This window comes from Equus quagga, chromosome 11 (genome assembly GCF_021613505.1).
Source record: "Equus quagga isolate Etosha38 chromosome 11, UCLA_HA_Equagga_1.0, whole genome shotgun sequence".
Taxonomy (NCBI): Eukaryota; Metazoa; Chordata; class Mammalia; order Perissodactyla; family Equidae; genus Equus; species Equus quagga.
Genome location: NC_060277.1, coordinates 49,345,156 through 49,358,712, shown reverse-complemented (window position 1 = coordinate 49,358,712; position 13,557 = coordinate 49,345,156). Strand labels below are relative to the sequence as shown.

Below are 13,557 nucleotides of genomic sequence, written 5' to 3'. Positions count from 1 at the left end.
AGCAGAGCACACTGAACTTAACCACTAGGGCACCAGAGTTGGCCCCCAGTACCAATCTTTTATTCTTTTAATTTTTATTTTTTTGCTTGAGGAAGATTTTCACTGAGCTAACATCTGCACCAATCTTCCTCTGTTTTTGTATGCGGGACGCCACCACTACGCGGCTTGATGAGTAGGGTATAGGTCTGCACCTGGGATCTGAACCTGCAAACCCTGGGCTGCTGAAGTGGAGTGTGCGAACTTCACCACCATGCCCTTGGGCCGATCCCCCAATCTTTTCATTCTTTTATGAATCTGTTTAAAAAGTGCTGTATCACCAATGGGCTTGGTGACACAGAAAATAATATTCAGTGGAGAAGGTGTGCACTGACAATTGTAAGTTAAAAGGTGAGTGAGAGGAATTAGATTCTGAAAGTGAAAGAGTTTTAGGAATAACTTAACCAGTTTATTTTGCTTATATATTTTTTACAATGTATGCATAAGGTGATTTATAATAAAACCCATGCTTGATTGCCTAAATTTTTATCTTTCAATAAGAATTTCATAAAATTTCTAAGAAGTGTCAGTTTAATTGGCTGTGTTTTCTTTCTTAGTGATTCACAAAATAATGGTGTATTTTACAGTTGACAGTGAAAATGAATGTGTTTTTCTATCTCAACATAATTCTCTTTGTCAGGTGATTTGCTTTTTTCTTTTAAACTCTCCACGTGCTGATGGAGGATGGCTTTAAGATAGTGCCCTTTAATTCAGTTTTCAGTTGCTTTCTTTGCAAGTTTTCCAGTTTACCTTGTTAGAATCTATTTATATGAATGACATTCATTCTTATAAAGCTCTTTGCTATAGAAAATACATTGGAAAATATTTACTAAAGGAATTCTAATATCTTAAACATGAAAAATGGACAATTGGTAGTAAAATTGTTGATGGGAGAACTTTTGCTAAATTACTAAATACTGCACACAAGAGAGAACATGAAAAAAAAACCTTGAGTAATTGTGAAGATTGAACAAGTTATATTACAAATGTGGTTAAATTTTAGTGTATATAATAAGAATACTGATGCACATTATGGAATAATATCGGTCTCATAAAAGCTTTTTTGTTACATTAAATGAGACAGGAAAATGTAGTGAGATTAATTTTGAAGTCGCCTAAGGATTACGATGATTGCTTTATCATACTGCTTTTGGGATATGTTTGCAAATTATTTTGAGAGGATACTAAATTTGTCTCATTAAGCAACAAAACTGGAAATACGGGATTTTCAAATTAGTTAACTAATTAATTATCAAAGAAAGAGAATTAGAGTGCATTTGAAGTGAAATTGGTCCAGGAATTTCTGTTTTAGGTTAATATAGCTATTCAAGTTAAAAATAATAGGTGAGTTTTTATTTTTCCGTGATATTTCAGTGGTAGGACAACATGACCTTCTGAAACCATGACACTTAGAAAAACATTTGAAGTGCTAACCTCATATTTTATATTTAACAGTATCTCAGTGTGAGAAGTCCTCTGGTTCCATACAAGATATTTGCTGATTCTGATTTGACTTTTATTTATATTTAGTCAGTTTAATGGGCTGTTTGTTTTTATTTTGTGGTCCTGAGTCTCCAGCAAAAAGCTGAGGGGCATGCACAGATCCTGAATTTGTGTCTCCACATCTTCATGTCTCTGGATAGTCAGAACTCCAGAGAACTTAAATTCATCCAGGCAGACGAGGTCAGAAATACATTACCAACTGTGGCTGCACTTTGGCAGTTGGATAGCTTTCTTAATATGTTCGTTTTCTCCATTTGTGCTAACATTTCCAGAAACAGAACTTATTTCACAAGGCAGTATCATTCCACCATGTCTATCCTGCCTGGTGTTTGAAGTCAGTTTCCCGTGGTTGATTTTCAAGGACATTTGTGATTTGGACTTCCTCGTCATATCATACCTTGTTTTCTCCAAATCTGTGGGGAACTTGCTAAGGTGGTTCAGCCTCCTGTTTAAAAATTTAATCTTAAAAAATGTAAGTTTTTCATTTTGAAATAGTTCAAACAGAAAAGATGAAAAAATAGCACAAAGAAGTCTTCGGACCCCTCACTCGGCTTCCCTAGATGTTAACCTCATACAGAACCGCAGTGGTAATGATCAGCAGCTGGAAACCGACAGTGCTGCAACGCTCCTAACTCCTCTGCACAGCTCGTTCACTTGCCTTGCTAGTCCCACTAGTGTCCTTTTCCTGGATCAGGATCCAATCCAGGGTCTCCGTTTATGGTTCCCTCTCCTTACTCTCCTTGATTTTGGGACAGACTGTCGTCTTTTTTGTCTGTCATGATCTCCACATTTGGTTCACTATTTTGTAAAATGTTCTTTGATGTGTTTGTCGAACGTTTCTTGCTGATTAAATTCAGGCTGTGTGTGTATTTTGGCAAGATCACCGGAGAAGTGCTGCTGTGCCCTGTCAGTGCATCGTGTAAGATGACGCCTGGCGGTGTTCGCTGCTTACTTGTTTGACGTTTCTCTTACTCTTTATGGAAGCTCACTGTTGGAACGCCAACGTTTTGCCTTCGTGCATCTAATTATATTCTTTCTTCAGGACCTACCTCTTTTTGTGGTTTTCTCTATTTTCTCCAGTTCATCGGCTTTTTCACTTCTCTGCAATTCTTTTGCCCTAATTCTCAGTAAAACTTTGACATACTTATGCTACGAAGGCCTAGGTTATCATGTGATTGTGGCCCTCGACTGCTGTGGCTCCCAGGGCACCTCTCTGGTTTGCTCCCTTGTGGTAGTGAGAAGTATGAGACCAGTTTATGCTGTCCACACGTGCTCCCAGTAATCACCATGGTTTAAGTAGTATCAGAGTTTAGCACTTAGTCATTCTATTTATTGAAAGTTGATTTTTGTCTTCTAATTAGATAGTATTATTATATTAATATTATAACTTAATATTGACAAATATCTTAGACAAATATAATAACAGTATGTTGATTTGGTCTTTCTAATATAGACTGTTAATCTTTAGATCTTCAGTAATTTGAGATGAAGAAGTGAGGGGAAGATTGGGTACAACTGTGTTTGGGAATAATTTTAAAGTGATTACTAGAAGAAATTGCACTTAGTTTTCTCATTTATATATTATCTCTAACATCAGTATTAAAAGTAATTGTTAGTGTAGAAGTGAAAATTGTCAAAAAAGTATGACCCTAATTAATAACCTCAAATTTGAAAGGAGGTTATTTATTCGGCATATAACACTTGTAATATAGAGAGATTAATTTATGGTTAAATATCAGTTTTATACAGAAAATGATAATAGGAATAAGAATATCTGTTCTGGGGCTGGCCTGGTGGTGCAGTGGTTAGGTGTGCATGTTCCGCTTTGGCGGCCTGGGGTTTGCTGGTTTGGATCCCGGGTGCAGACATGGCATCGCTTGGCAAGCCATGCTGTGGTAGGCATCCCACATATAAAGTAGAGGAAGATGGGCACAGATGTTAGCTCAAGGACAGTCTTCCTCAGAAAAAAGAGGAGGATTAGCTGATGTTAGTTCAGGGCTAATCTTCCTCAAAAAAAAAAAAAGACAAAAGAATATCTGTTCCTAGAATGAAAACTTGATAGTCTTAATGAGTGTACCATTGAATTATTTTAAATTGTAAAGCTGTTTTCCTAAGAACTGAAAGGATGTCTACAGTAATTAGCTTAAGGTGTCCTCATTCTGTTCCTGTGATGGGCAGATAGACATATACTGCTTTCCACAGTTTACAGGTGAGATACTGGGGCACAGAATTAATATAGTGCTTTATCAGAGGTTACTCCGTTAATTAGATGCAGAGATAGGGCCAGGAGTGGGTTCGTGGTTTGGTGGATTTGCCCACCCTCCCGCATTAGACTGTACATTGTGACAAGTGAGGTAGGCTTTCTCAGGTATGGAGACTTTGAATATGCTGTTAGGAGTCGGCAGCATGAAGTAACATATTTTAGAAATATACTTTCTTCTTAAAAAGAAGGTTTGTGTTTTTATCACTGCATCATGTATAATGCGACATGAATAAAGCCCTACTGAGTTTCACATTTGTGAGGAGACTGGCATTATTGTAGATTAGTGCCAGGGCAGAGAAATGACCCTATTATCTCTGTAATGGTAACACTGTGCCTCACAGGGGAACTTGCATCATTAAGAGTGATTATTTTCTTGCTGATGCTTTCTACATGGGTTATTAATATATTAAATCAGAAGGAGTTGGAAAGTTCCTTTTAGGTGTTTGGGAATATAATCCAAAGGTTTCAGTATTCACCTTTCCCTGAAACATCATGTGGACCTGTGTTTCCGTGTATTTGTAGGTGAACACACTCACACCCACACACGTGCACAATTTCATACCTCCATTTCTTTGTACACACCTTTTCTTTCTGCATGGAATGCCCTCTTTATTTTCTCTCGTGTCTAGTGCTGCTTCATCTCGAAGGCCCCTCTCAGTTGTACCCTTCTTGGTGCTGAAGGCTCCTTGATCCTTACAACCAGGTCGTTGCTTCTCTCTGTACTCCTTGGGTCGTTTGTCCCCACTGCTACATCATGTTTCTCTTTGTTTGCTGCTCGTGTCCTTCCATCTTTATAACTCTCAGTTGAGTGTGTGCTTCTCCAGGACAGGGACTGCCTCTTTCAATTTTATATTCTAGTATCTTGCATGATGTCTGCATATACTGGGTATGCTATAAGTGTTAAGTGAATAAATGTATATTATACATACTATATATATTTATACACTTTGCCTTATTTAAGAAATGTGTTTAAGATGACTTATAAGCAGGATAGCAAATTAGAAGAAAATTGGAAGGAGAAAAGGAGGATGATGGGAAATCAAATGGGGCCAAACATGGACTAATTCATGCTATGAGTCTGTAAGTGTATATGTAATATGAATAAGTACATTTGCAATACAAAGGAATCATATATGTGGAACTTACAATATACGTTAAAAAAATCTATCTGATATTTGAGTGAAAAATTGCATCTTTTTTATTTTGGCCTTGGAAAGTTTTCTTATTTTTCTAAGTCACATGTTTGTCAGCATATCTGATGCTGAAAGGTTTCTCTGTGGCATGCTCATTAGTGCTGAGATTAGCATGTCGTCAGCCTGTGGCAATATGGACATTAGTGCTGAGATTAGCATGTAATCAGCATGTGGTAGCATGGAGTGGTCTCAGTTAGTCCCACTGCGATGAAAACAGGAATCCGCAATTTGACTATAGGGCGCTCTTCAGCTCCTGAAGTTTCGAGTTCCAACTCCTCTTACCTGCTCTTTCAAAGAGCACGTAGCTCTGGGGGAGGAAAGCAAGAATGCTGATTTGAAATAACAACCTTCTCTTGGAATAAATATCTTGTGTATTAATGTAACTAAAGAGTACCTGTGAATTATAGCTTGCTCTCTTAGGTGACCTGTTTGCCAAGTGTAAGTAAATGAACATATTAAAATTGTACTCTTATTCTCCTGCTCTCAGGATTAAATTTATGCAAATCTAAGAAGAGACCTTTTTGGGTTGTTTTTGATATAAGACTTTTCTTGGATCTAATTCTTGGCATGATTCTTTTGATGGAGGACTAAGCTTCATTTGCCGTGTTGTTTCTTAATTAATTGATAAAGTAATGAGGTCCTATTATTCTGCGTATTTGATTTAATACAATGAAGCAGTTAGTTACTCACCAGCAATTTTGCAATGGAGGTGGGCCAAGATGCCAACCCATTGCTTTTGGTGTGCCAGCCCTTGGAGCTGTGTGTTCCACGGATTTGCTAATCACCAGCTGGCAACTGATTTACAAGGCAAGAAAGACGGGACTCTTGACCGGCGGCCACTGACTCACAAGGCTTGCACTCAGCAAGATGGAGTGCATACTGGCTTCAGGACTTGTCTGTTGGCATGCTCATCTTGCTGCCGGCGGGGAGAAGACTTGATGGCAGAGAGCCTTTGTGCTACCTTTGGCATGTTTGCCAGATGTCATCAGCAGCATTCTTAACCATCACTTTGGTTTAGCAATTGAGAACTGCTAAGTAGAATATACTACTGCAGTTGAATGCGTCTGTCTCCCTGTGCGTCTGTTCCTTTGTCCATCAATCCATCCATATATCTGTCTGTCTATCTATCTAATACTGGATTTAAGCTACCAGTGAATGGGCTGGAATTAACCTCTGAAGGCGCTGTTTAGAATTGAGGTTGGCAGACTTTTTCTGTAAAGGGACAGATGAAAAATATTCTATGCTTATAGGCCATGCTGTCTCTTGCATCCTCTCAGCTCTGCTGTTGAACGGCAAAAACATGGACAATATATAAATAAGTGGATGTGGTTGTGTTCCAGTAAAATATCATTTTACAAAAATTGACTTGCCCACCCTTGGTTTAGACAGTGGAAGTATGCAACTGAACATAGTTTTTGTGCTACACAAAAACTTTAAAAAATACTTTTAATGCTTATAAGTTTTCTAACACACTTTTGTCTCAGGTTTGTTAGCTTGTCATCTGCATTGAGGCTTACCCACAAAAGTAGTTTTATCACTTATTTATTTTATGTAAACATATTGATGATGTAAAGACACTCATCTCTCTCTGGCACTAGTTATAGAAATGGCATTGGATTGGAAATATGCAAAAAATACAAGGAATAAAATTTTTCACCACATCATTGATAACAGCATCATTAAATTTGATAGTTCTTACTTATAAATATGACTTCAAAAACTATATATATATATTTTTTTTTCTGAAGGAGATTTGCCCTGAGCTAACATCTGTGTCAATCTTCCTCTGTTTTTCTTTTTTGTTATTTTTTAGTTTCTGGGCCACCAGCACAGCATGGCCGCTAACAGAGCAGTGTAGGTCCATGCCTGGGAACCGAACCCAGGCTGCCGAAGTGGAGCGTGCTGAACTTAACCACTAGGCCACCGGGGCTGGCCCCAAAAACTATATTTTAGATGTGAAATCATGGCCAAGATATATTGCTAGGTGGGAAAAGGGGGATTGTAGAAGGGTTCTAAAGAATGTGTACAGTGTGATTCTATTTGTGAAGAGAAAAAGATTTACGTATGTCTATGTATATGTATACTTGCATATTGCAGATATCTGAAAAGACACTGAATCAGTCAGTGTTCTTAATTTTCAAGCAGGTGAAATCAACTGTGTCCAATATAAGCAGAAAAGATTTATTGAAGGATGACAAAAAGCTCAGAGACTGCCGGAGTGCCTAAGAACCATATATATCTGGAGGCAATACCAAAAATTCCACTGCATAATTGGTTCTGCAAAGGTGCCCCAGCAGCTCTCATTGGACACAAAACTGCAGTCTGAATCATTGACACCCCTGAGCCTGGATGTGGGGTCTGCCTCCACTGTTGCGCATATTCTCGAATGGATTCTGGACACTTGCTGCTCTTTTGTGTCATCAGCTTCCAGTTCAGAGTCTGGCACGGGTGCGTTTGATTGTCAGAGCCCATGTTTTATCCCCTAGCTGCAAGGGAAGCTGGGAAAGTGAATATGTGGACCTCACTTTTGTGGTGACCTAAGGGCCCTGCTTGTTAAGGTGAGGCATTTCCTTAATGTAGGAAGAGGATTAAGGTGCTTGGACAATAGATAGGAGAGCTGTCCACTGCAGACACCCAGGAACTTGGTGGTATTGGTTTCTTCAGTGCAGTGTAGTTGGAAGGGCTGACTGGGGGGCAGAAGGAACCTTTTATTTTACTCTTTTGTGCTCTTTGAATTAAAAAAAAAAAAAATCATATAACAGTGATTGTAAAAAGACCGTGAGGAAAATGAACAAAAGAGAACAACATGGACCACTGCCCTCCCCCCACCACTTGCCGCTGTTACACGCCTCTCACAAAAGAATTCAGGAAGGCCTCCCAGCATCGTGGGGCAAGTCCATCACTTCTGGGTCGTTTTCGTTTGAAAATTCACCTTCGGATTTCCTCTTGAATTCAGTCGACTCTTTATTGCTTGTACGTGGGTGAGCAGAGAAATCATGAAACGGTTTTCTCTGGGATACCAGTGGCTTATTCTTCCTTTTGGCCTCGTGGAGCTGATTCAGTTTATCTCTTTGAGGTCTCCAGGATTCACTTTTGAAAACTAAGGTGTTGTTGCTGCCATGGTTGATGAAGCATTCATAAATGCAAGGTGCAAAAACAAAATATACTTAAAAATTTGGCCCCACTATGTGTTTTTCTGTTTTTCAAACCCTTATAAATTTGCTCCTTGATAGAAAACTTGTCTGAGAACTTAGTTCAGACCAATAAAGTTTTAGCAGACATTATTCATTTTTTTAACTTTATTTTTTCGAGCAGTTTCAGATTTCCAGAAAAAGAGTAAAGATAGTACAGTAGAGATCCCATAAACCCTGCACTTAGTTTCCCATATTATTAATATCTTACATTAGTATGGTACATTTGTTACAATTAATGAACCAATATTCATACATTCTTATTGACTAAAGCCCACACTTTATTAAGATTCCTTCAGTTTTTACCTAAAGTCTTTTTTCTGTTCCAGGATAGCTGATATGTTTTACATGTTTATGTTGTGCTTTTGCATATGTGTAATAATGTTATGAAGCCATATAATAAATGCTATTTCTGTTGTAAATAACTTACAGAGTTTGGGGGAAGAATAAATAAATAAATAAAATAAAGCTTTGCCACAATGAAGTTCTTATACTCTTTTATGCACAAATGTCACATGAGAAAAAATAATTCCCGTTTCATTTTTCTCCTGTTCTGTGTTCAGTGGAGCAGGTTCCTGTGGAACCGTATAACATTCCCCTCTCCCAGGCCGAAGTCATCCAGGAAGGGAGCGATGTTACTCTGGTTGCCTGGGGCACTCAGGTCAGTAATGATTATAGCAACTGGTCACGGCCATGTTGTGCTAGGAAGCTCTAACTTTTAGTCCTGACGCCATAAAGAATTGAAAGTGCTGTTTTCATATCTCAGATTTGAGTCTTGTTTGGTGCTGCATGTCTATCTGCTTCTGATTTCTGGTTGAAGGTGAGGTGCCTATTCAGTCATATTAAAATATATATGCATATGGTGAAGCTGTTAAAAATTTGTTTTTACAAAAATGTATTCATTAAAACACTTTCTATTGAAGCACACATTACATATCCTCACGACTTGTTTCTGTGCTTGGTTTGCTATTTTCCTTTTCATCCCATCTGCAGCCATCTCTCGTGCTTACTTTGCTGGCCACGTGGCATCCCATGGTCCAGCCTCAGCATGCCATCCCTTTCTCTTTTCCAGCGAACCTCACCACTGACCGACCTCAGCTTCCCCTGCATGTTTGTCACATTGCTCTGCCTCCAAACTTGTAAGCTCAGGACTATTTTTTTTCCTCTGGCTGTAGACTTCTCTTACATTTCTGTCTCTCCTTCTTTTAAAAAAAAGGTCAGTTTTTCTTTTTTTTATGTAAAGGAAAATACTTCCTTATTTTATAAAATTTAATACAGCGTTGTATAAAGAAGATAATGAAAATCACTCACAATACCACAACCTCCTCCTCTCTTCTCTTCTCCAGTTGATTTTTGGCTTGGAGAGCTACAGTCCTGGTCTCTCCCCTCCAGGGGGATAATTTTGTTATCCACATCCCTGTCGCTCTCGGCATGTCCTCGCTTCTCTCTGTAGTAGGGAAGTTAGAGTGTGTTAGATACTAACTCCCATTTACTTGCTTCCATTTCGCACCTATCACTTCTGCTGCCAATCTTTTCCTCTCTCCCTTTGTCTTCAGTGAAGAGGCGTCTGGTTTTCTTAGTTACCTCTCCACATCTGTTTCAGATGATGTTCCGTTTTACCTTCTCTAGGACTGGCATTCATCAGCTGCTCCTTTTTTTCACCTGCATCTTCAGTTTTTTTTTCCTTTCCATTCCCCTTTTATTAAAAGGGTCTGTGTCCCGGGGCTGGCCCCGTGGCCGAGTGGTTAAGTTCGCCCGCTCCGCTGCAGGCGGCCCAGTGTTTCGTTGGTTTGAATCCTGGGCGCGGACATGACACTGCTCATCAAACCACGCTGAGGCAGCATCCCACATACCACAACTAGAAGGACCCACAACGAAGAATATACAACTATGTACCGGGGGGGGCTTTGGGGAGAAAAAGGAAAAAATAAAATCTTTAAAAAAAAAAAAAAAGGGTCTGTGTCTCTTCTCTATCTAAAAAAATGCCTTTTATCTATCCTACTTTTTTCCTTAAATACCAGTATTATCTCCCTCCTTTCTTTTATCACTAAACTTCAACACCTGTTTTCTATTATCTGTATTTAATTCCTTGACTTCCTTATGGTCTTGTACTTTATGAGTTCTGTTCCCGCTAATTTACTAAAACTACTTCTGCTAATGCTGCTAATCTTCCAATTGTTAAATCCAACCCTTATTCTATATTGCTATGGCGTATGACACTGGCTACTTTCTCTATGAAACCCTTTCTTTAGCTTCTGGGATATGTTATCTCCTGATTTTTTTTTCCTGTTTCTTTAACTATTTTTTCTTCTTTTCTTTCTTTTCTTTTTTTAGTGAACTCCTTTTTCTCTTTTTTCTCTTTAACTGTTGGTCATCTACAGGGTTCCATGATTTCTGCCCTTTATTTCTCTCTCTCCATGCTTTTCCTAGAAACGCCACCTACTCCTGTGACTTTATTTACCTTCTGCTTGCTTATATCTTTGGAATTAGTATGTCTAGCAATGACTGCTCTCACTTTCTCTAAGAATTTCTTTCCAACTTTCTTCTAGACATCTGTATTTGATTTAAAATACAATGTTCAACATGTCTAAAACAAATGTATATTAGTTCTCCATGTAAAACGATTCCTCTAAATACTGTCTCCATTAAAGTCAACTAATGTTCGGGCCTGAGTCGCTGTGGTCAGTCTGCATGTTTTTCTCTTTATTTCAGGTTCATGTGATCCGAGAGGTCGCTTCCATGGCTCAGGAAAAGCTCGGAGTGTCTTGTGAAGTCATTGACCTGAGGACTATAATACCTTGGGATGTGGATACGGTTTGCAAGGTATGAATATAGTGTTGATAGGGTGTCATTTTCTCAAAGTCTTGGGCCAGATTTGTTGGCTATCTGCTAAGGATTGTTTTGAAATTTTGAGCTTCATGAACATTTTCAGCTGATTTAAAACTTTAAAATTTACACCACGAGAGAAATGTATGCTGTGTAATGCTGTATAATCAGCTTAATGCTCAAGGAAACAAAGCATTTTAGTGTTTTCCTTCCCGTAGTCCTCTGTCTAGATTATTACGAAACCATGTCCTTCACGCGGCCAGCTTGGGTGGAGTTGTGTGGGTAATGGAGGAGGGTGAGGAAAGAGTGTATCATTGGGGATGTTGAGCTCACATGTGTTTGTAACTTCTGATTGATTACGGTTTGATAAGCTAAGTTTAATATAGTCGGCTAAAGAGTTTGGCTGAAATTTTTATTTGTCTCCTCTCCCAAAGAGGTGGAGATGGATTATTTTTTTAAAATAACTCTCTAGCATTAATACTGTGGATCGCAGTTTGAATGTTATATCATGGAATTCTGGTTACTCTGATTTATAGTTTCCTGTCTAAGTTAACTCTTGAACTTCAGCCTGATTAGGTTGATCTTGTTCTTGTTATTAATAGGATTCACATAGTCCCCTCTCAAGAATATAGTTTAGTTCTCATTTACTTGGCTATAATTGGTATCTTTCATATTAATGTCTAGGTAAATTAAAGTGTGTCTGCTTCTATATTGGTATATAAGGAAGGTTAAGCTCTGTTTTGTGATGGTTTTATCTACTAAAGTTTAGGAATCATTGCATATATTTTTTTCTTGATTTATTGCTGTAGCAAATGAGTCCTAGGACCCAGAGTATTTTACTGTTTTTGAGAGCTTTGGCATTCTCATAGCTTTTACAGGCAGTTTCTCAAATTAGTTTCATGAAAATAATCTGCAGCTACTACTGCTGTAAAAGTGTAGCAAAGAGTGTTTTTAGGTGAAGATTGTTTTATAATTTAATGGAAGATTTAAGGTTTGTTACAGTGAATGTTCTGCAGACTTACTTGACACCAGCTAAACACTTGACATGGTTACAAATGGTTTCAACAATATTCTAAATTCTCATATTTGTAGTTTCCATAATGGAGAGCAGTATTTCAGGTGGAATTATTCATAACTGCATGAAAATAATGCTTTTTGCAGGCATTTTCAAATCAAGTCAGATACTGGGTTTTCTTTGAAATAGCCAAATGTTCCAAATTGTGGTTAAGCTGGAACTGCTAGTTTTTGCCCCAGAACAGCCTTCTTCTTTGCAACCTATATCGCCCTCTAGTCTTGGGGTTTGTATTTCTGCTGTCAGTGGTGCTTCTGCAGGGGGATATGATGTTTGGGCGTGGTCAGTGGGGGTACTGATAGATAGTCAAGGCAGGTACTTATAGAGCTTCAGTCACATGTTTATATACTTTATGTATCCAAAAAGAATTTGTAGCAGCTTGCGGTAAAACACAAATATAATAACACTGCAAGGTAGTAACTGAAGGCAAAGTGAGGAGAGAGGGAGAGGAAGAAAGAAAGGGGGACATTATATCTGTATCTACTGTATCAGTTTGCTAGTGTGGAGCCCTCCCCTTATTCAATCTACTGGTTGCATCGTGGTATGATTCTGGAACGTAGATCCTGTTTCCGTACGGCTCTTATACTACTGGAGAAGATGAAAGAGGAGACCAGAGACCCCTACTGAGTGAGAAAGTGCTGCATCAGCCTCTGACTTGTTGGCACCATTATTTTAGTTTTATGTTGTGGTGCTTTCATCATGGTATTTTTCTAGTTGATGACCCTCCAGTTATGAAAGTGAAAGCCAGCTTGTCATTTCTTTGGGTCTGTTTGTGACTCTTCATTGCTGATTGTGGTACATCTCCCATTTTCCTTTCATGTGTCAAAAGAGAAAAAATTTCGATACTTAGCGTCTTTTCTAGGATTTAGAGATGACTTTAAAGACGAGGGCCCTACAGCCAATCACATTAAAAATGAGGTATATTTTGTTTAACTGTGGTTAAGTTTTTCTTCTTCATCTTTGTGAATTCTTTAGTAATCAAAATTTGTGTTTATTATGTTTTTCAGTTAGTGCTGTGTTTTATCGGTTGTTTTTTGTCTTATGACAAAATTATGTCCCCCAGCTTCATTCATTACATGTTAAACGCAACACCAAGATGCATGTTTTGGAATACCTAACCAAGAAAAACTTGTTAAAGGTAAAAATGATTTATTGAACATACATATTAGCATAATGTGCATATACAGTGATTCTGAGACAATCAAGGATTGGTTAGTGTAGTCTGAATTTAACTCTGTTTTTAAAACAGAGCCATACTTTTTGCTTAAGCCTTGAACCATTGTTTGGAAGTTGTAAGCCTGAAAAAGTTGCTTGGTGACACAGAAAGCAGCAGTTTTTTGGAATTTTGCTCAAGGGAATTACAAAATTAGAGACCTGAGACGGTCTAAAAACAATAGCCAGTTTTTCCACTCAGTTTGGATCCTGATGTTCAAGTTGGAAGCCTCCGAAAAGCAGACTAGAAAACCTTGAGTT

At 38.3% G+C, this 13,557-nt stretch overlaps 1 protein-coding gene across 6 annotated transcripts in view; it reads left to right on the top strand.

Moving 5' to 3' along the window:
• The window catches only part of BCKDHB (branched chain keto acid dehydrogenase E1 subunit beta), a 228,280-nt gene that overhangs the window by 73,852 nt on the left and 140,871 nt on the right, over positions 1-13,557 (top strand). For 4 of the 6 annotated variants that reach the window (XM_046675342.1, XM_046675344.1, XM_046675341.1 and 1 more), the window contains exons 7-8: positions 8,750-8,847; positions 10,899-11,009. In XM_046675342.1, the coding sequence (XP_046531298.1) occupies positions 8,750-8,847; positions 10,899-11,009 (209 nt within the window). Of the gene's footprint in view, positions 1-8,749; positions 8,848-10,898; positions 11,010-13,091; positions 13,223-13,557 lie in introns of all 6 variants that reach the window. The other 2 variants (XR_006890591.1, XR_006890592.1) reach the window with 1 other exon arrangement.